The sequence below is a fragment of the Notolepis coatsorum genome (genome assembly GCF_963971535.1).
Source record: "Notolepis coatsorum genome assembly, chromosome: 4".
Classification (NCBI taxonomy): Eukaryota; Metazoa; Chordata; class Actinopteri; order Aulopiformes; family Paralepididae; genus Notolepis; species Notolepis coatsorum.
The window spans coordinates 175,503,645-175,528,557 of NC_140168.1; the positions used below are offsets into that span (position 1 = coordinate 175,503,645).

Genomic DNA, 24,913 nt, shown 5'->3' on the forward strand with positions numbered 1-24,913 from the left:
TATTGACAAAGCCTTACTTGGTCATTTACTGTACAACTAGGTTAGGACATTTGTAGGGGCCAGTTTCGAATTGCAGTCTCACGTAGGTGTTTTTTGAGAGTGTTTTTGAAAGTGGGTAGCGATTCACATTCCTTTACAGCTTTAGGTAGGGCGTTCCACATTGATGTGGCATAATACAGTGGGTACAATACAGTACAGCTCAATACACACAATTGTTAAGGGGATGGATGCAGACCAGAGAAAGACTTTCGTCTTGTTTACATCAGGGTCCCCCATTTTCAATTAATCATGACACTGCGGTGGCCAGGAGCGCGCAACAAGATGGTATACATTATGGTATATGATTTATGAATAGTATATTCCACTATAGCAGTATATGGTGTGCTGTACATTTGAATCTAATCTAATTTTGAGAGTGCAAATGTAACAGTAAAGTGCAATAGTGATATACAATGAACAGGTGATTAAACTGTGTAAAATATATAAATTAGTACTACTGAGTAATAGTGCTAATCACTACTCAGATGTATGTATAGAGTTGTAGTATAATACAGTGATACTCACTTTGGTTGAATGGAATCATTGACACAGATACCATCCAAATAGTAATCTTGACTTTAATGTGGGTCTACAGTAACTTAAAAACACATGAACACACAGTGCACTCGCTCACACCATAGGTCACTTTAAACACAAAGGACACTTTAAGAAAATTACTTGTTGTGATTAATGCATAATATAGTTAGTAATAGCAATTATAGCATAGGGGCATAGCAGTAAAACTATATATTGTACATAGGACCCAGTGCCTTTAAGTAGTAGCTCAAAACCCCACTCTGTAGCTGATGGAGTGGAAAATAGTCTCCAGTTTGACAGGTATCTGCAACATAAAAAGAAAATAGCCATTAGAGAAGAGAACTGGGTATGGAAAATGATATAGATATAAAGAAGACACTATGGTACTGTAGTAAGTCATACTGGCCAGCAGCGTAACTAGTAAGAGTAGGTAAGGGATGTACAGATATAGATATAGTATCTACAGACATGTAAATGTCATTAACAGATTGCAGAATGAGTACAATACAGTACAGCTCAATACACACAATTGTTAAGGGGATGCACAGACCAGAGAAAGACTTTAGTCTTGTTTACATCAGGGTCCCCCATTTTCGTTAACGTTAACTAATATTACGCAGCCAGTGTTGAAAAGCCTTGAGGTCGCATTAGATTTTCGAGAGACCATAACGTTAACTTGACAGCAATCTGGATACAGCTTTATTTGAGCAGTTGCTACTGTAACGTTACCTTAGTTGACTACATAACTGTAGTAAACAAACTAACGTTAAACCGAAGTTAGCTTACCAGTAAATTCAGTACAGCGACAGGAAACCCGGGCCAGTTACATTTCCCCCAACCAGAGCCTAACTAGAGCCACATTCTGCGAATCAGAGGCAGAGTAGGGCGGGTCTTCGGTGCCAGCACGTATGGGTTGTCTCGTAAAGAATAATACTGCACTGTATCTGAGTATATCTAGATGATTATCCATAAAAAACGCACGTTAATCGAAAATACCACACCATTACTGTACCAATGACAGTCAAATAATCTACAGAAAAGCATTACATTGCAAAATAATATGTCCAAGACTAGTGTCGCATGCACACACACACACACACAGATTGTAGAATAGCTCCCACTCTCCACCATGTAACTCGACTCCCCCTACTGGTTGAACCAGGCAGAGCAGCTTAAAAAGACGTCATCTAGCGTCATCTAGCTTGCTACCGGCGGTAGACGCCTCGTTTTCCAGTCCCACATCTGTATGTACCGTGTACTCACAACTAAGGGGGTTAAACTAACCTATAAAGCTATGCTTAGTGACATATGAGTAAAGAATGATTCTTTTCTCAGCCTGTAATGACAATGAACAGTGTGTTCACATATTAACAGGTTATCTGTTCAACTGGCTGTATTAAGGGTAAAGTAGGAGGGTTGTGTTTCCCCCCGGTTCCCTGCGGACTTCTTTATCCTCCTCTCAGACATGTTGTTACACTATATTGTGTCACTGTGTGGTAGGGATACGATGTAACCCTTAGCTTGATTGCTGAGGTTGTGCTAAAACTGCTTGAGGAACTTTATTTTCCTAAAGGAAAAGATTGTTTGGTCGCTTTTCGTGTGTGCTTAGCAAGGCCTGTGGCCGATACTAATCGAGAATTATGTATTCTCTCATTATGAAAAACGGCGTTCCTCTGTAGAGTGTTTTTGCCATTTTTTGTAGGTGATAATGGGTTGTGTGTGTCGTGTGACCTACAACTGGGTTGGGCTGGCCACAGAAGCACATGTGTAAGTTTGGTACCGGGGCTCTTGGAGGGCCCTCTCTATCTGTGTTTTTTCCTTAGTAAAAATCAGATAATAGATTAGCACATGCGCTGTGTGAAGCTGTTAGATGCTTCATGGAGCTGACTATGACTGCGTCATACTCTTTTTGTCATTACATCATATCATGGGTGTGGGGTCGTAAAGGGGTGAACTGGTAACCTTTCCTCCCCCTTTTTTCTGTTGGTCAGGGGTAAACCCACCTGTCCTTCAAGGTTCCTGTCACGTTGCGGTTCGGCACGTTACAGGGTGAGGGGGGGAGGGAGTTTCCTGGTCCCACGCCCTGGAATATTGGGCGTGTGCACCGCAGAAATTCCCCTGCCATAGAGTACGTCACTGTGCGCGTCTCTGTTGGTAGGACTTCCGTGTGCTGTTCAGGTCCATATGATGGATCTGTTTCGGGGGGTGGTCAGGGCTCCTCCTCACGAAGCTCCTATTCGGGCCTTCTGTGAGTTGGGACTCTCCTTCCATGTGAGGGAGCCTCCTCAGAGTACAGAGCCTCCTCCTCAGATTGATAAGGTGAGTGGAACCTCAAGAAGGAGTCCTACTCTATTGTGTGTGTATTCGATTCAATTCGATTATTGAGTGTGTATGGGTTCAGTGCCTCCTCCCCGGAGAGCCCTAAAACCAAACTTTTACATGGCTCAAGGTGCAATATATTCTTTTCAATCTGTACAGCTCGTGTGGGAAGTCTCTCTGGGGATTTCCGTCTCCTCTCTATGGGAAGGTGGTGGAATGTAAAGATGTAAACAATTTTTACCCCCGGCTGTGTAGACTGGGATACATACTGTTGGTGCTTCCTTCTTTTCTATTAAAAAGAGTTGGAGTTAGGAAGTATCACGCCCCTCTTGTCGTTCCCCTGGGTGCCTTGGGGATTCAATGACAGGTCTAAATAGCCTGTTCATTGATGTGGTTGTGTCCCGACGCACGCATAGTGCTAGCTCGGGGTGTTCTGTAATCAGGCGACTGACTAGCACGCCTTGGTTGCTTGGGGTTAAAACGGCGTTTTTATAAAGCAACTGGGATGGAGGTTTTTTCCTCTTCCGAAGACCTGTTTTGGTTGTCGACGGATTCTCGTTCATATCTGGGGGATGATGACGGAATGGATCTGAACATATGTAGAGGGGTCTCACGCCCTGGGGGTGGGCCACCGGGCGCGGTTCGCCCCGAACGTCTGGGTGGCGCCTTCTTTTCATGTTTAAGATCAACACGCATATCTGCCCCTTCTCCTGGAGTAGGCATGTCGGCGTGGTTAGGGCACAGGACTGGTTCTGGTCACGCTGGTCCGGATCAGTTAAACCCGTTGTCCGCCGGGGATGCAGATCTGCTGTTCTGGTACCCTGAGGGACTTGGGCTTTTTTCAGGGGGAAAAATGCCAGGTCGGTCCGGGTGTCACAGGGTTATGCGCTATGGAGACCCTGGTTGGGTACATTTTGTACTCAGCACTGTCGTAATGGCTTACGGCCATGCCAGCCTGTACACGCTCGATCTCGTCAGATCTCGGCCGCTACACAGGTTGGTCCTGGTTAGTACTTGGTTGGGAGACCGCCTGGGAATACCAAGTACGGTGTGCTTGGGGCTGGTTCTCCATTTTTTTCGCTCCTCTCTCACGCATGGCGAAGAGGGGCCTGTTGGGGTGGTCTTTGACCTCCTCGGGGGACCCTGTGCTCCCCGTATCACCGGGCCCGGTACGAAGTAATGTTTTCGTTGACCCGTAGGCTCGGGATAACCCTGTTGGAAACTGGAACACGGGTACTGCGGTAGTGCCGCAGGTACGTTTTTGAGTTTTTCCTGAGGGGTTATGGGACCAACCACCGCATAGGGTAACGGCTGGGTGGTTGGTTCTCTGGTGTGTCGGTGCAGTGTCAACTCCCGGATTGCCCGGTTGAGTGTGCCCCTGCACGTTCATGACGTCTGCCAATTGTGTCAGCCTTCGCTTTGAGGGAGGTTTGTCATGGTGACGACAACGCCAGCATACGCCCCTTCCGCCGGGGCGGCTGTGTTCAGCTGACCCCTCTGGCGCCTGTCTCGTCCGCAGTCTCCACGCTCGGGTTAACAGCCTGTTGCCTGGTCTTTCCCCGGTGCGCTGACGGCCGTGCTGACTGCCTGTACTGCAGGGTCAGTATGCCAGGCGGTGTACTATTGGGGGGACAGGGCCCGCTCGGCTGAGGGGCCTTTGTCCGAATACGCTGGCGATGTGGGGGGCGGGGTCACTAAGTGACCACCTGGTGGGGTCTTGATGCTGGCATCATGGACTTCTCCGGGCCCCCGTTCCAGGGGGTCCAGTCCCTTGGTGGGTCTGGGCCTTCCTGCGCGCTCCGCTGCTACGGCCTTGCCACGGGGTTGGGTTTGCCCTTGACCCCGTGATTCTGGGGGCAGTAACGAGGTTGTTCCCTCCGTTCGTTCCCGGGTGGCATGCGGGTTGTGCGTGTGTGTAGTCGTGGGGTCAGGCCACGGTCTGCTCACCCTGTGCGTTGAGTTGCTTGAGTGCCTCTTCGCACGGTCGGGTCCGTCGCCCTCCCGGGAAACCTCCAATAGGGGGGGTGCCCTCCATTAGGGGGGGTCGGGGGGGCTCGGCCCTCCCTGTTCTGATGGTTGTGGGGGGCCTTCAGCGGGGTGTATTTGTCGGCCGGTGGCTCCGCTCGGCCTCCCTATGTGCATGAGTGACGCCGAGCGGATCCACTATGATACAGAACGATAGGTTATGACTATAACCAAGTTCTGTTAATAGTGGTGACGCTCGGCGTCCGACGCCGCTGCAGCCCTTGATCTCACCTTGTGGTGAAAGCTTGGGAAGGAGGAGAGCAGGTGACCACACACCTGCTTATGTAGGTAAGCTAACGAGGGGTGTGGTCAGACGAATACTGGGATAAAGGTACATTGTGGAATTTTATTCAGTGCGCGTGCACGTATGCGAGATAGTGCATGAGTGACGCAGAGCGTCACCACTATTAACAGAACTTGGTTATAGTCATAACCTATCGTTAACCTTTCACTACCACATTACAGAAGGTGAACCTTTCACTACCACACTACAGAAGGTTAACCCGTCACTACCACACTAGTAGTGAAGTGAAAGTGTGGTAGTGAAAGGGTTAACCTTATGTAGTGTGGTAGTGGAAGGGTTAATGTTTACTTACTGTTTACTTATACGAGAGTAGACTAAGACTCAGCATTGCACATTGTACAGAGTAGACTTAGGTTAGCTATATCCTTTTGCATGTGGGATATAATCTGTATATTATACCAGGGTGTGTTTATTATTATAGATAAGAGTATACATGTCTCACCTGTCCGGTTGACCAGACCCTTACCTTTATATATTTTATTCATATTTAATCTTGTTATTTATCTTTTATGCTTATATTTTTTATTCTCATATATCTTTACTGTCATTTCTGTTGCCCTGCCTGTGCCCCCCCCCCTCCCCTGTGGTGCTATGACCCCTGGATTTCCCCCATTGGGATCAATAAAGGAACATCTTACAAGCTAGGTTCATATGACACCACTAGCTTAGACCCTTGCAGAGGCTCTGAGAATCGATGCGGTATCATGGAACACAATATTGCGAAACTCAAAATGTATCAATATTTTCTTACACCCCTAGTAGGCAGGTGAACATAAACCACAACATTTGTACTCACAGGCAAAATAAGGTAAATAATAGTTAAAAAAAAAACCATTAAAACAGCTGCTACTCTCCTTTTACTATCCATAGCCCTATTTAAACTTCCGTTGAGTTTTGTAGATGGATCTCTGTAGGATATGTGACTGATTAACTGGTCGATTTGATTGGTCGTTGATTTGATTGATTTGATTGGTTCATTGACGGGGCAATGTCATTGGTCCTCACCCCAACAGGTTCTCTGAGCAGAATGAAGACGGCTGACTCCTGGTTGAGTGACAGCTGCAGCCAGACGGGGTGTGTGAGGAGCAGACGGTCCAACACGCTGAAGGCCCCCTGCGAGCCTCGCTGGGCGCAGTGCTGCATCTACACACACAGGAGGGACTTGTTACACAGAGAGACACACACACACACATTTACATTTAGTCATTTAGCTTTAGCTGACGCTTTTATCCAAAGCGACTTACAAGTTCTGTACAAGTCATCAGGAAAGGGCTGAGTAACAATGTTCATCAAAGTGTTGAGTGCTACAGTGTAGGTTAGTATATTAGGACAAGTGCATGACAGTAAGGTTAGTTAGGGTTAGGTTTTATTTATAAAAAAAAAAATCATTTCAGATGAAGAAGTTGAAGAAGTGCGTCTTTAGTCGACGGCGAAAGATTGGACGGGTTTCGGCTGTCCTAACTGGGGTGGGCAGTTCATTCCACCATTGTGGGGCAAGGACTGAGAAAAGGCGGCTTCTCCTTGATGACCCTCCCAGAGCTCGGATAGGAGTGGTGTATTGTGTGTATTTAGAGACCATTGACTGGAGGTAGGCGGGAGCAGTTCCCCCCCCATGCACGCACGCACACGCACACACACACACACACACACACACACACACACACACACACACACACACACACACACACACACACACACACACACACACACACACACACACACACACACACTCACACACACACACACACACACACACACACACACACACACACACACACACACACACACACACACACACACACACACACACACACACAGACACACACACACACACACAGATGTACACATTATGTGCATGGCCACAGACACAAACGTACATGCATGGAAACATGCATGTACACACTTACATATATGAACAGATACACACATATACACACACACACAGATGTACATGAACAGATAGACACACACACACACACACACACACACACACACACACACACACACACACACACACACACACACACACACACACACACACACACACACACACACACACACACACACACACACACACACAGATGTACACATCACACACGGACACTGTGAAATTGTGCACCCAAGTTCCACTGAAGAGACTAAATTCTGTTGTGGCAAAAAATGAACAGGCTTTGTCTTTCACTGTTATCAAGGGTTACGCTATTTTAGATTGGTTGAGAACCAGCCACTGACATTTGATGTAAAGTTGCCGGCGTCTTATAGTTCTCCTGTAACTGGTGATGAAGTAAAGTGGTAAAGTTAAAATGCTAAAACACGAGAGAGGAAGTAGCTTCTTGTCATGCGTTGTGATGCGTTGCCAAAGAGACGTCCATGGGGCATTTGAGTCAGGCGTCCCCCTGCTCCGCCACCCCCCCCCCCCCCCCCCCCCCCCTGCACTGTATACATATCCCCAACCACTGCACTTTATTGTCTTATCATTGTCTCACTGTTCTAAGATAAGATAAGATATTCCTTTATTGATCCCCTTGGGGAAATTCAGGCATCATAGCAGCATGGGGGGGAGGGGGGAGGGGTACAGGTAGTAAAACAACACAGTATACAGGTAGTAAAAGACAACACAGGCAGTGTAAACAATTTGATCAATATGGTCAATATAATTTACTATCTGACTAGCTGAGGAATATTCACATTATTCACAGTGTCACATGAGGTGCAGTATGCAAGAGGTAGTGTTATAATAATCCTGTTCTGTCCTGTTTTGCACTTTATTATTATGTTATTCTTATTTGTGAATGCAGTGAAATGTCGTATCATGTTCCATTTGTATATACAATATGGTGAATAAATAAATCTGAATATGAATCTGAATCATGCTAGCTGCCGCAGGAAATTAGCATAAAAAAAAAGAAAAAGGCTTAAAAAACTATTTATTCCTCACATTTCACCCACTCACTCACACATTCACACACCGACAGCGGAGGCGACCATGCAAGGTGCCAACCTGCTCATCGGGAGCAATTAGGGGTTAAGTGTCTTGCTCAAGGACACTTCAACACGCTTCCCGGGAATCTAACCGGGAACCTCCGGATTACCAGACGACTGCTCTACCTCCGGAGCCACTGTAAAGTTCTTTATAGCCAATATGCCAAAAGGTTGTACTTGTTTGACTACATTAGCCACATATCTTGGAGGAGGCAACAGTAGCGAAGCGGTTGGATCCAGCACTAAGGTAAAATAAAACGTGACGTTCCCAGGTGGTCTATTCCCAAACCACTGACCGTAATGGGATATTTAGGATTTTTGGACCTAGTGGATGCAAAGTTCTGGCCAGGTTCCGAGCAAACCAAAAGCAAGAGTTTTAATCCACGACACAACATGCAGGCAAAAGGATGACCTATTTCTAAACACAACATCATCATCAGCATCGGAGTCGGCAATCACTTGGCACTATTTCGTTTCTTAGAAAAAGCCTGCACTAAACGCTGGAGCCATTTCACTAGTGGCCCTATCAGCTGTTTCAGAACGCTGGAGGAGCGTGGCTTTGTTTTGGAGGTGGATAACCCTTTGCCTGCATGTTGTGATGTGGATTAAAACCTTTTTCATTTCATTACCCAATTTCCGCCAGGACTCGGTTAAGTAAGTCAACAGCTTTGGATCCACTACACTACTGGCAAATATTTCATACAACTTAATGTCCACTAATACGAACTATCCCTTTAACCTCCCCCTCACCACTCCAAGCCTAACTTTGAATTAAAGCAGCAGTAGGTAACGTGTGTTTCAGTAAACCATGCACAATAGTCCCAATACCGAGTCATGCCCTCAGGTTTCTGTGTGGTTTGGACTTCCACTTTTCCCCCCAGTGTTAAAGCAGTCGGTATGTAAACCAGATCTTTCCCATAGCAGCTTTAACCCAACTGTAATCTAACCTTAAGGCGAGACAGTACCCCCGAAATCGCCTTTTTGCTTTTTTTTCGACGATATTGAGATTGTAAAAATTTGGCTTCCATAACATGTCTTATTTCAAACTAGTGGCAATAAAATATCGAAAACATACAATTAGTTGTTTATTTTACTTCATTTAGTCTGATTGTGTCCATAGATCACAATTACAATACAGAACTTTGAGGGTGTTTTCTCAAAAACGAGTTTTTATGCATTTATGCATTACACACAAAGACACGGAACTCCATTTCCCTAGTACCTACACACACCAAACTTTGCACATTTCTTCCCATCCATATCCTGCTTCTAATTACAGAAGGGTTTGTTGATATACCATTCATAGCCGGGTTTATAGTACATTTTATACCAAAACTAGGCGATTTTTTTTATGACAGTAGACAGTATTTCCTGATGTTAAGAGGACATAGCCACAATCCCTTCTGAAAAAAGTTTCGTTTTGAATGTACAGTATCAACAAAATGAAACCAAGTTTTTGAATCTGGCATTATCCATGTTGGTGATTTGTGTCTTGGCGATATATGCAAATGTGGGCATATTTAACTCATTATGTGCCAATCACGAAAAAAGTCGGGTTATCTCGCCAGCGGTTGAGCGCCAAACCAGAGAAAAGTCAGGTTTTGATCCTTTGGTCTTTTTCCTCTGATCCCCATTCTAAATCATCTTCCAGATCATTCTAGCCGGCCCTGGCTCGTTTGTATACGTTGGAATTGCAATGCCGATTGAATATCATTACCGAGACTCGCTCTGGGGGGGAGGAGCTCTTCCAAAGCAATCGCTAGCAGATCTGCTCACTAGGGGTGTAACGGTACACAGAAGCCATGGTTCGGTACGTACCTCTGTATTTGGGTCACGGTTCGGTACGAGTTCGGTACAACATAATTTATTTTTTATAATTATTATTAATATAATTATTTTTTTTATTACATTTTTATTTTATTTTATTTAATTTATATATTATATTTATTATAATTATTATAATTATTATTATTATTAAATAGAATAATTTTCTATTTTCTATAGGCTTGCCGTGGTAGTCAGTGATACTGGTGTCATTCTGTGTTCACTCAGGCATCCAGAGTAAATGAATTGCCTAATGCCCCTTTAACAACTTATAGGCTTGGTAAGTTTCACTTTCACTTCTAGAGAGGATTTAACTTGAAGCCGAGACTGAAGACTAGAGAACAGATGACATGTTACACAACAAGTCCGGCGGGGGAGAATGTTGTTGTTGTTTGTTGGTGACGCGTGTGTGTGTGTGTGTTGGCAACGCGCGGCATGTGTGTGTGTTGGCGATGCGCAGCGTGTGTGTGTTGGCGATGCGCGGCATGTGTGTGTGTGTTGGCGATGCGCGGCGCACGTGTGTTGGCGACGCGTGGCGTGTGTGTTGGCGATGCGCGGCGTGTGTGTGTGTGTTGGCGACGCGCGGCGTGTGTGTGTGTGTTGGCGACGCGCGGCATGTGTGTGTTGGTGCTGGTGTGTTTGCGCTGAGGCGTATTCGTCGTAGGCTGCATGTACCGCACCGTGACGGCCGTACCGTAAATTCGCGGGACGAATACACGTACCGTTACACCCCTAGTAAACACGTGTAATTACATATAAACGAGTAAGCGCGATCGCAGATGAGATCATTGGAATTATTCTTTTTGGATTATGATTATATCATGTTATATACCTTTGATTTGGGAGTATTTGGGGTTTCAGGAAATCAACCAGAACGGTTTGGGCTTATTGCACATAACGCGTTCTATCTACAGTATAGATGTAGCAGTACTGTCTATCTGTATGTCATGTATGTCATATATGTTACGATGAATTGGAAATGGGGGACCCTGGTGGAAACAAGACGAAAGTCTTTCTCTGGTCTGCATCCCCTTAACAATTGTATGTATTGAGCTGTACTGCACTGTACCCATTCTGCAATCTGTTAATAAAGTTTTCATTCATTCATTCATTCATTCATCTCGCGTTCTATGGAAAAAGACTGGATTATCTTGGAAATGCGTGATGTTTAGCGTGTAATAAACTACAAACTACAGTGTGTACAAACAAACTCTTTTTCCATGTTGGACTACAAGTAGTGTTTGTCAAATGAGCCACACCATTGTCTCCACAGCTATAATACAGAACACACACACAGCTCTGCAAAGATCGTGAAACACAGCGGAAATGACCATTTTAAGATGGCCTTCTAGCGGCAGAGATGGGGATATAGCGTGGCGCTGAAAGTGTTAAGGAGGAAGTGCCTCATTTGCATATATAAACATACAATTCAGAAAACTTGCAATATATTTTTTCTTAGTTTATATGTACATAACAAACTGGGAAAGTTTCATAGTGATATCTATTTAAATATTTTGTTTGCCTATTAGGGGGTACTGTCTCGCCTTAAGATAACGTTAATTCCTAACCCAAAAAAGAACCTCTCTCTCGCTCTCTCTCTCTGTGTCTGTCACTCTCTCTGTCTCCCTCTCTCTCTCTCTCTGCATGGTGAGATGCTGGGTGTCACAGTGGTGACACTGTGTGGGCTGCTGGAGAGCGTTCGTGAGCATAGCAGCAGATGGTTGCCATGCCAACCCAGGCCTACTCAACCTACCGGCATTCCCACTCGGTGACACACACACACATATATTTATACACACAAATATTCACGTGCGCACGCACACACACACACACACACACACACACACACACACACACACACACACACACACACACACACACACACACACACACACACACACACATGATGCAGGAGGCTGGGAAAAGGAAAAACAATATATTGATGAGGTGCAGAGGTGTTTTATTTCTAGAAAGCTTTATTATGACTTCCCTCTCTTCTAAGCCATAATAGACACGAGCACAACAACAGCGCCCAGAGTACCTGTAGGCAGCGTTCAGCCACGAGAGAGCAGACAGCAGCAGACTAACAACAAGCGTCTTCATTTTATTAGTAGTTCTGGGAGGACGTCTTCATGTTATTAGTAGTTCTGGGAGGACGTCTTCATGTTATTAGTAGTTCTGGGAGGACGTCTTCATGTTATTAGTAGTTCTGGGAGGACGTCTTCATGTTATTAGTAGTTCTGGGAGGACGTCTTCATGTTATTAGTAGTTCTGGGAGGACGTCTTCATGTTATTAGTAGTTCTGGGAGGACGTCTTCATGTTATTAGTAGTTCTGGGAGGACGTCTTCATGTTATTAGTAGTTCTGGGAGGACGTCTTCATGTTATTAGTAGTCCTGGGAGGACGTCTTCATGTTATTAGTAGTTCTGGGAGGACGTCTTCATGTTATTAGTAGTTCTGGGAGGACGTCTTCATGTTATTAGTAGTTCTGGGAGGACGTCTTCATGTTATTAGTAGTTCTGGGAGGACGTCTTCATGTTATTAGTAGTTCTGGGAGGACGTCTTCATGTTATTAGTAGTTCTGGGAGGATGTCTTCATGTTATTAGTAGTTCTGGGAGGACGTCTTCATGTTATTAGTAGTTCTGGGAGGACGTCTTCATGTTATTAGTAGTTCTGGGAGGACGTCTTCATGTTATTAGTAGTTCTGGGAGGACGTCTTCATGTTACAACAATTCATTGTTTTGTATTTCTAATCAAGTACTTTGGTGCACCACTTTCTGCCCTGCTAGATTCTAAGCTGTTTTCGGCTGGGCTCCGCCCATACTAGCAATGCGCTTTGAGTGACAGACAGTCACCCACCTGCACTGGCAGATAACTTTGGGGAGAGAGAGAGAGAGAGAGAGAGAGAGAGAGAGAGAGAGAGAGAGAGAGAGAGAGAGAGAGAGAGGGAGAGACAGATAGAGAGAGGGAGAGAGAGATAGAGAGGGAGAGAGAGAGAGGAGAGATCTCTCCGAGAGCGCGCAAGTGTGACTCGCGACTCGAGCCGAGCACACACGCGCATCGCGGTTTCCCTGTCAGACAGCACTTCCCCAAAACCGTGGTGAATATGAGTATAGTTGTAGAGTGATCCTGTGTAATCACAGGGAACTCCGTCAAACAGCCCTTTAGTGAAATCCACTTATAACGGTGCCATTTTTCGCCTGATTATCGTATCATCCTGAAATCAACGCTAGATTATCTGTATTATGTTTCCTCGTGCATGCACGAAAGGGGACGGGGGAAAACCGGCCCTCCATGCGTCTATCACAGCCAAAAAATTATCGGATCAACGTAAGATTGGTAATATATATTCCTTACCTTGTCTCTGATGTACTGCAAAAAGAATAATCCAATTATCTGATCGCCATTCCAAATATTCATTGCGATCGTTTGTCCGACGTTATCCAGCATTGCACATGAACGGGCGGGCGGATGAACTCGTGGAGGCAACCGTGGTGACCGCTTCTCTTGCCGGAGTGTTTAGAATCTGCCCCCACGCCGCAGCTCGGCTGAGAAAACAAACCACATCGTTTCAAATGGAGTGCAATAGCGGCCGCAAGGCGTTAGGCGCCGGTATTGCCCGTCTGCGATCTCAGACACATTCAGGACAGCATGCACAAGGTGCCTCGATTGATTATGAATGGCAATAGGGAATAAAAGAAATAACGAAACAGAAACGTAGATCTACGTTTCCGGCACTCAACGGTCGGGCCACAGAAACGTAGATCTACGTGAGCGGCACCCAAAGTGTTACCGTGGCTATGATTCTTGCTTGGAAGATTTATTTTTAATATAAAAAAAGATAAATCATATCAAAGTCCATTATAAGTATGCAGTATGATAACTATATCTCTGACGTTTTAAAAAAAAAAACGGTTGAAAATTTAGCAAGCTATGGTTATTTCAGTGGTACATGCACCATAGACATGCATGTTATGAGTGGGTGTGCTCAGCACAACTCAAGCAAATCTTCCTGGGCCCTCATTCATCAAGTTTTCTTGGAAAATGTTCTATTTCCACACGTAAGCACAGAATTTAGAATGTGTGCACGCACAAAAAAAACGGGATTTATCACACGTGCGTACACAGGTCCTACGCACACCTGTCATGATAAATATCACCTTGCTTCTACGCTGAGGCTCGTGCACACTTTCACGTATTTGCATACCAAAACCGCCCCGATAAACCATATACGGTAATGGAACACCTCCATGAAATGTGGAAAAATGGACTAAACCGAGGGAAGCGTGTTATGAGACAGGCTGACAGACGTGTACACGTACGGTAATGTCGGATATGATATCTATTAACCATTGCTGCCTGGGTAGCGCAAACACTAATAAAGACCGTGCTGGAATATGACTGCCTTTTTCCGTTTTGTTTGATTAATACCCAGGGATTAAAGTTCTCCTCAATTTTATTCCAAATCCGTAAATTTTCTACCTGCTGCATATGATTTCTAGAGGCATACAATCTATTTTGATGTCAGTATTGGGTAGCCTATATAAACAATAATACGAGAGCATATAGAAGAACAATGAATCTCACTGCCATGTATGATGTAGCCTGCCTATGTGATCAATACAAACTGAATTCCATCATGTTTGTGTGCGGGAGCTCACAAGGCTGTTGTCACAATGGGTGGTACAGTAATAACAGTCTACACAATATCACGATGGACCATGCCATGTAGCCTATGTTCTATTATGACATGATCTGTGACGACAAATGTTCTAGAATGTTTGATTATGACAGCATACCTATGATCAATAAAAACGCGAACTTGAATCCCATGATCATATTTACATAGTCTGTCCACTATCTTTATTACTTTGTTATTCCCCCCCCCCCCATCTGTAAAGCGACCTTGCATGGGTCTCTTGAAAGGTGCTATGTAAAATGAAGCTATTATTATTATTGTTGTGGATATTATTATTATCATGTCTGTGTGCTGAGCTCAGTGAAGTTTCAACGGAGCGAGGTAATCTATTCTAATCAACAAATTGAAGTAGAAAGCATTCCGTTGTGGCCAATCTTATTTGGAAACATGACACAAAATAATAGTATGTCGCTTTTTATTTGAAACAATATTTAATGCCGTTTGGAGGTGGGTGTTCTGCTTCTGCCCCCTGTGCCAAACAAGCAAGCCAACCTCTTGTTCCCGCATGAGCCCGTTATCAGAATGGGTACAATACAGTACGGCTCAATACACACAATTGTTAAGGGGATGCAGACCAGAGAAAGACTTTTGTCTTGTTTACATCAGGGTCCCCCAACTCGAGTCCTCGATATCCTCGCGGACGGACCAGTATACCTTTATATCATATCATATTCATATTCATATCATAGTTTACTCTATCAGCCTACCAGCATGTAATACGTTCTTTGTTAGAACTCAACTCGTTATTATTTTGCGCATAGATTGCAGAAATACGGGGACGTTTTGATTTAGGCTTTGACACAGAATACAAGTCATGATATCACCCACACGATATATGCTCTGTGTCCAGATCATGTATGCTTTTCATTCATTTAAGACACATTTATTGCAAGGGTTTTGTATACACATACACTCAACAAATAACCTCTGTTCTGTCTGTTCTCGTTGCAATGCGTTTATATCGTGGGTGTTCATATGACTTGTATTCTGCTTACAGCTTCGGGGTTCCATTTATTACGTTTAACAATGGCAAAGCCTTTTAAATATAATCAAAACGTTCCCGTATTTCTGCAATATATGCGCAAAATAATAACGAGTTGAGTTACGCGGAGCGCAGTCAGTGCTTATTTCCGCGTTGTAAAAATATTCTACCACCAAGCGCCAACTACGCATGGTCAGACCTATGCTTAAATATACGCACAAAGTCAAGCACAAGTTCAAATAGATAAATCCCACACTTTGCTTAGGAATGGTCGTACGCACGGCTTAAGCACATATCTGTGCGTACGTCAGGTTGATACATGAGGGCCCTGGACTTTTAAAATCAACATTTTAGAGTTTTACACTTATTACTGTACATTTTATTGTATATTACTGTATATTTTTGACTGTATATTTTAAAATGTATATACATAGATATCTCAGAATGTATATCCCTGACTGTATTTTATTCTTATTCGTGATTTTTTCTAAATGTTTACTGTGAGCGATCTGTAGTGCTGAATTTCCCTCGGGATCAATAAAGTATTTAAATTCTATTCTATTCAGAAGCGTTGCTAGTGAGTGAGTAAGTGAGTGAGTGAGTGAGTGAGTGAGTGAGTGAGTGAGTGAGTGAGTGAGTGAGTGAGTGAGTGAGTGAGTGAGTGAGGGAGTGAGTGAGTGAGTGAGTGAGTGAGTGAGTGAGTAAGTAAGTGAGTGAGTGAGTGAGTGAGTGAGTGAGTGAGTGAGTGAGTGAGTGAGTGAGTGAGTGAGTGAGTGAGTGAGTGAGTGAGTGAGTGAGTGAGTGAGTGAGTGACCACAATTTGACCACAGTCATCTGTGCCGTAAAAAAATAAAGAAAGTAAATCCATGCCAGTGTAACGGAGTGGATCTGAAACTGGGACCATAGGATCCACAGGCGGCCGCACTAACCAGCTGAGCTACATTTACATTTAGTCATTTAGCTGACGCTTTTATCCAAAGCGACTTACATGTTCTGTACGACAAGTCATCAGGAAGGGCACAACTCTATCAGCTGAGCAACAATGTTCATCAAAGTGTTGAGTGCTACAGTGTAGGTTAGTTTATTAGGACAAGTGCATGACAGTACGGTTAGTTAGGGTTAGATTTTATTTTATTTTTTTATTCAGATAATGGTTAAAGGGTCAGAGCCGTTAGTAGGTTCTGGTTGACTGTAGTTTACACTAACCAGCTGAGCTAAAGCGTCCGACCAACTAGTAGGTTCTGGTTGACTGTAGTTTACACTAACCAGCTGAGCTAAAGCGTCCGACCCACTAATAGGTTCTGGTTGACTGTAGCTTACACTAACAGCTGAGCTAAAGCGTCCGACCCACTAGCAGGTTCTGGTTGACTGTAGTTTACACTAACAGCTGAGCTAAAGGGTCAGACCCATTAGCAGGTTCTGGTTGACTGTAGTTTACACTAACCAGCTGAGCTAAAGCGTCCGACCCACTAGTAGGTTCTGGTTGACTGTAGTTTACACTAACCAGCTGAGCTAAAGCGTCCGACCCACTAGCAGGTTCTGGTTGACTGTAGTTTACACTAACAGCTGAGCTAAAGCGTCCGACCCACTAGCAGGTTCTGGTTGACTGTAGTTTACACTAACAGCTGAGCTAAAGGGTCAGACCCATTAGCAGGTTCTGGTTGACTGTAGTTTACACTAACAGCTGAGCTAAAGCGTCCGACCCATTAGCAGGTGCTGGTTGACTGTAGTTTACAATAACAGCTGAGCTAAAGGGTCAGACCCACTAGCAGGTGCTGGTTGACTGTGACCGACTCGTCAGTAGATTACATAATAATAATAATAATAATAATAATAATAATAATAATAATAATAATAATAATAATAATAATAATAATAATAATAATAATAATAATAATAATAATAATAATAATAATAATAATAATAATAATAATAATAATAATAATAATAATAATAATAATTCATTACATTTATATAGTGATTTTTCTAGACACTCAAAGTGCTCCCCACAATGTAGGGTGGAGATTGCCTTCTTCACCACGACTGGTAGCACCCAACCTTGGGCTACGCAGGCTCAATGGCTGCCATACACTGGCACCAGGCACACATCACACTACAGTGCACAATGGCTGAACGGGGATTGATATCAGCCAATTAAGGGGAAGGGATGATTAGGTGGCCTTGATGTCAGAGACCTGATTGGGAATTTGGCCAGGAACGTCGGGGAACCCCCTACTCTTTGCGATAGGCGTCCTGGGTTCTTTGACGACCGAGATTCAGTCAGGACCTCGGTTTAGCGTCTCATCCGAAGGACGGCACTCGTAGCTGTACGGTGTCCCTATCACCGTAACAGGGGCATTGTAACTGACTAGTCCACTGGACAACAACACCACTTTCCTACAGCCTTGACCGGGGCTCGAACCGGTGATCTTCCGATCATGAGCCCGGAGCTCTACTCATGTAGCCACGCTGATGGACCATCAATAATAATTTCCTTTTCTTTTTTTTGTGTGTATTTCACATCATCATCATCCATTATGTAAGCGCTTCCTTCCCCTGGGAAGTGACTGTCCTCGACTCCTCGCTTGTATAGAGCCTTTTAACAAGGTAAACAGCGGTAGTGGTGAAGAGTCAACTACACAGGACATATTCATAAAAGGAGGGGGAGGATTATGCAATAATCACAGGTTGTCTCCATTACTTTTAGAAAAGAACCGTTGACCCATTTTCTCCACGTTATTTATTAATTTGTTTATTTATTTATTTGTAATTGAAGTTCCAATTTCAGTACGTGGTTACTTACAATCCTGCGACTCCTCTGTGAGTGAAAGATGTTATCGGTCAAACAATTTTTTTTTGTAAGCAGGTCCTCTAACGTGCAATTGTCAATTCGCTTTTGACTTATTTCAGCTTATAACAGCTAACACACGCTGCAGCGTCTGCCTGGAGTCAAGCACTTGTTCCCAGGTTTCCAAATTGTCCTCTGAATTTCTTCGACCTTTTTTTTAGGACACCCATTAGCTGACGCTGTAGCGACCACCTCTAGTCTTACTGGGTCCAACACATAATAACAGAATAACACACTATCTACATACAATCGTAAAACAATGCCAATACAATGATAATGAGAAGTAAGCCATGTGTGTGTGTGTGTGTGTGTGTGTGTGTGTGTGTGTGTGTGTGTGTGTGTGTGTGTGTGTGTGTGTGTGTGTGTGTGTGTGTGTGTGTGTGTGTGTGTGTGTGTGTGTGTGTGTGTGTGTGTGTGTGTGTGTGTGTGTGTGTGTGTGTGTGTGTGTGTGTGTGTGTCCGTGGCGGCCGTTTCAGTGGCAGACGTTTTTTGATTTTACTAAAAATAAACGAAACATGTTTAAAATCAATAATAATTACTAATTTTAAGTATATTTGTGTTTCAAATGCACAATAACGTTAATATATCAAATATAAATCATTGTTTTGTGCGTGATTCACATGACGTCACTCTCTCTCCTGATAGAGTATACCTCCAAAGCTGAGCGCATAGACGTAACGCTCACACTGTGCGCGTCACTGTATTGTCGCAGCCAATGTAAATAGGTCAAGCAAATACATTTCGCCTATCAGGGTCTTCAAATATGATGTGTTGGGGCGTGTTTTCTAGCGCTCGAAGCAAGCTCTGCGCCACTGTACTCGTCACGTCGTCAGTCATCAGACAGAAAAGAATGCGAGGAGCAGCCAGTAGTATTTTCATTTCAGATTGTGAATTAGCTTAGCTATAGGCTCGTGGTTCGGTAATAAGAAGTGTATTCTCAGGAGTTGGAGAGATCATCACGAGATACTGTACACTCAGTGTTGGATCTAACAAATGGATTGATATGGACACACACTTTATCATGGAAAGTTCAAGCCCGGACCACAAACGCTTCTCGAAGGGTTAACGCGACGGCTCAAGGCTCGTTCCAACAAAACAACAAGTGAGTCTAACAATATGTACTGTTCTGTAGTTACTGAAACTGATTGAATATGGCAAAGTCAAGATTCAAGAGGTTTATTTGTCACATACATACACAAGGTGTGCAGTGAAATGAGGGTGGGCTGGCCTCTCTCTCTCTCTCACACACACAGTACGCGGGTTGATTCATGATTCATGATCATTACATTATGATCGACTGGAATACAAAAAATAAAATAGCTTTACAATTTACATACTGTAGCTGTCCCTTTGTTCATTAATGTTTAACCTAAATGTAGAACAACTCACCAAAAGTGACTATTGCTAAATGTATTTGACCACCCAAATGTGCATTGGACCGGCCGCCACTGGTGTGTGTGTGTGTGCAAACCAACAATCTCCCAATTGTAGTGGGCAGTCAGGGTCCTCCCAGCAAACTTACTGTATGGGGTTGCCTACAGTAAAGATGCACGGTCGACTTGAGTCACACAGTAAACAAAGCTAGAGAGAGGGAGGGAGAGAGAGAGATAGAGATAGAGAGTCTTCCGCTAGCCATTTCCAGGTTCTCCTTACATAAAACGCAACACTGCCCACACACAGAATGACTTATGTAATTCCCTAAGAGGGAGAGAAGAGAGGGAAAAACGAGAGAGGAGAGAGAGCAGAGAGAGAGGGAGGGAGGGAGGGAGGGAGGGAGGGATGGAGGGAGGGAGGGAGGGAGGGAGAAACAGATCAAGAGGATAGTGAGAAAGAGAAAATGAGAGGAAGATAAAGTCAAGAGAGAACAGGCCAAACCTGAAACATTGAGGAATCGCAGACAACAGGGATATCACCATCACAGACAACAGGGATGCACCATCACAGACAACAGGGATATCACCATCACAGACAACAGGGATATCATATCACCATCACAGACAACAGGGATATCACCATCACAGACAACAGGGATGCACCATCACAGACAACAGGGATATCACCATCACAGACAACAGGGATGCACCATCACAGACAACAGGGATATCACCATCACAGACGACAGGGATATCATATCACCATCACAGACAACAGGGATATCACCATCACAGACAACAGGGATATCATATCACCATCACAGACAACAGGGATGCACCATCACAGGCCCCAACAGGTCCACGGAGGACGCCATAGCCCATGTGCTGCACACAGCAGCATCACATCTGGACAAGAGGAAGGGGAACTATGTGAGAATGCTGTTCATCGACTACAGCTCAGCATTCAATACCATAGTCCCCTCCAAACTCATAGCCAAGCTCAGGGACCTGGGCTTGAACTATGACCTGTGCCAGTGGGTCCTGGACTTCCTGACGGGCAGACCCCAGGTGGTAAGAGCCGGCAACTGCACCTCCTCATCCATCACGCTCAACATAGGGGCCCCCCAGGGCTGTGTTCTGAGCCCCCTCCTCTACTCCCTGTACACACATGACTGCGTAGCACAGCGGAACAACAACACCATCATCAAATTTGCTGATGACACAGTAGTGGTGGGCCTGATCTCTGCCAACGACGAAAGGGCCTACCTGGAAGAGGTAGAGAACCTGTCACAGTGGTGTCAGGAGAACTGCCTCTCCCTGAACGTCAGCAAAACAAAAGAGATGATTGTGGACTTCAGGAGGTCGGGGGTCAAGGACTACAGCCCCCTCAGCATCGACGGGGCACCAGTTGAGAGAGTGAACAGTTTCAAGTACCTCGGAGCCCACATATCCGAGGACTTGACATGGACCACACACATTGACAGTGTTGTGAAGAAGGCACGACAACGCCTCTACTTCCTCAGGCGCCTAAGGAAGTTCCAAGTCAGTCAGAAGATCCTTAGGAACTTCTACTCATGTACAATAGAGAGCATCCTGACCGGCAACATCACCTCCTGGTTTGGGAATAGCACTGCACAAGACCGTAGCAGACTACAAAGAGTGACACGTTCAGCCGAACGCACAATTAGAGGGGGGCTTCCCACCCTCCAGAACATTTACAACAAGCGGTGCAAGGGGAAGGCTAAGAGAATTATTAAGGACTCGAGCCACCCGAACAACTGCCTCTTTGAACTGCTGCCGTCAGGCAAGCGATACCGGAGTCTTATGGCGAGCACAGAAAGACTCAGAAGGAGCTTCTATCCCCAGGCCATCAGGCTGCTAAACGAACAATAATCGCTAAACGAACAATAATCACTATGCAACAACCATCAAATGCACACAGCACACACACCCACAAGCACACACTCACTCAAACAAACAACACACTGCAGCACCCACTCTCCACACTTTAGATCACACAAACACACTTACACTTTATATTTATTGATAAAGGATTTGCACTACAACTCGTACACCTACTGTGAATTGTACCTAAACTGCACCTCGTCCATTTATGCCTTGCACTATATAGTATTGTATATTAGTACACTGCACAGTATTGTATATTGTATGGTAACTACGTCTACGAACATTGTACATATGTCTAAACTGAACACTGTGACCTCTTTTTTTACTTCTAATTTTTACTATGTTTTTATTTCATACTTATCTTGTCATGCACAGTCTCTGGAGCGCAACAGTAAGAAGCATTTTGTACAAAAGTATTCTGTACTTCTGTATGACAACTATTAAAGAAACTAAACTAAACAGGGATATCACCATCACAGACAACAGGGATATCATATCACCATCACAGACGACAGGGATATCACCATCACAGACGACAGGGATATCATATCACCATCACAGACAACAGGGATATCACCATCACAGACGACAGGGATATCATATCACCATCACAGACAACAGGGATATCACCATCACAGACAACAGGGATATCATATCACCATCACAGACGACAGGGATATCATATCACCATCACAGACGACAGGGATATCACCATCACAGACAACAGGGATATCATATCACCATCACAGACAACAGGGATATCACCATCACAGACAACAGGGATATCATATCACCATCACAGACAACAGGGATATCATATCACCATCACAGACAACAGGGATATCATATCACCATCACAGACAACAGGGATATCACCATCACAGACAACAGGGATATCATATCACCATCACAGACAACAGGGATATCATATCACCATCACAGACAACAGGGATATCATCATCACAGACGACAGGGATATCACCATCACAGACAACAGGGTTATCATCATCACAGACAACAGGGATGCACCATCACAGACAACAGGGATATCATCATCACAGACGACAGGGATATCACCATCACAGACGACAGGGATATCATCATCACAGACGACAGGGATATCATATCACCATCACAGACAACAGGGATATCATATCACCATCACAGACAACAGGGATGCACCATCACAGACAACAGGGATATCATCATCACAGACAACAGGGATATCACCATCACAGACAACAGGGATATCACCATCACAGACGACAGGGATATCATATCACCATCACAGACAACAGGGATATCACCATCACAGACAACAGGGATATCATATCACCATCACAGACAACAGGGATGCACCATCACAGACAACAGGGATATCACCATCACAGACAACAGGGATATCATATCACCATCACAGACGACAGGGATATCACCATCACAGACGACAGGGATATCATATCACCATCACAGACAACAGGGATATCATCATCACAGACGACAGGGATATCACCATCACAGACAACAGGGATATCATCATCACAGACAACAGGGATGCATCATCACAGACAACAGGGATATCATCATCACAGACGACAGGGATATCACCATCACAGACGACAGGGATATCATCATCACAGATGACAGGGATATCATATCACCATCACAGACAACAGGGATATCATATCACCATCACAGACAACAGGGATGCACCATCACAGACAACAGGGATATCATCATCACAGACAACAGGGATATCACCATCACAGACAACAGGGATGCACCATCACAGACAGTGGTATATGCAGTGGCGGCTCGTGGATGCTTCGCCACTAGGGGCGCTATACCAAACATTTTGCAAACATGTACAAGGCACGCATTGGCGAATATTATCACCATTGCCATCGATCAATATATGATCACAGTCAGTCAAATGCAACCACGTTTCCAATAGCCCAACACAAACACGCACAGCTCTCTCTCTCTCTCTCGCTCTCTCTCTCTCTCCCTCTCTCTCCCTCTCTCTCTCTCTCCCTCTCTCTCAGATCGATTCAATAAGAAACACATCTGTATATATTGTCATTTTAAACAAGTTACCATTCATTGTCTGAGTGGTTATGCTCTACCCGCGGCGAAATTAGAGAGAGAGAGAGAGAGAGAGAGAGAGAGAGAGAGAGAGAGAGAGAGAGAGAGAGAGAGAGAGAGAGAGAGAGAGAGAGAGAGAGAGAGAGAGAGAGAGAGAGAGAGAGAGAGAGGGGGAGAGAGAGAGAGAGAGCGAGAGAGAGAGAGAGAGCGAGAGAGAGACCGAATTAACTCACTGTTTACGTGGTCCACCACTCACTGTTGTCCCGACTCCCCAGACTGTTCTTGATAAAGTGTATAATCCGCTGTTGATGATGTATATCCAGTCCACTGTCCAGACTGCCATATAGCTTGTCAGCTGTTAGCAGTTAGCACCACACAACAAGTAGTTTGATTTCTTTGTCCATTTCCACGTCGAACAGACTGCAAACTACCTGGCGTTCTATCGCCATGCTCTAAGACAAACTCTAACCTTAACCAACTTTGAAAGAGTGCCTAAGCTTAACCGTCTAAAGAACTTGCAGTCACGCTCTAAGACAAACAGCTACATCTCACAACAACAACAACTATCTACCACCAACCTAGAATAAGCTAGAATTGGAACATTAGAAAGTGGATTCGGCCAATCAGAGATCGTCTCCGCGAAATGCTGCTACGGAAAAAAATACTGGCGTCGGCCAATCAGAGAGCGTCTCTGCGAAATGCGGCTACAGAAATTCTTGACGCTGAGTGCCTAGACCGCTTCAAATCGCGCCCGGATTCCAACATAATAGTCATATTTCAACGCACAACGCGTTACGCACTGATTGGCTGCTACGGATACAGCGATCACACAGTGACGCGCACTCAGAGCGCTATCGCGTCTAGCCCGGGCCGAGAAATACAAAAAAAAAAAGAAAAGTGAGTCACTTCCTGTTCAAGAAAACGAGTATTTATTATTTTATTTATTAACGTTATATTGTGCATTGGAAACACAAACATACTTAAAAT

General features: G+C 44.5%; 1 protein-coding gene across 1 annotated transcript in view; it reads right to left on the reverse strand.

Annotated features, from left to right (window-relative positions):
* rin1b (Ras and Rab interactor 1b) overlaps positions 1-24,913 on the reverse strand; it is a gene marked incomplete at its 3' end in the record, with an annotated part of 194,846 nt that overhangs the window by 133,040 nt on the left and 36,893 nt on the right. The window contains 1 exon segment of the mRNA XM_084312163.1: positions 6,230-6,367. Coding sequence (XP_084168289.1) covers positions 6,230-6,367 — 138 coding nt within the window.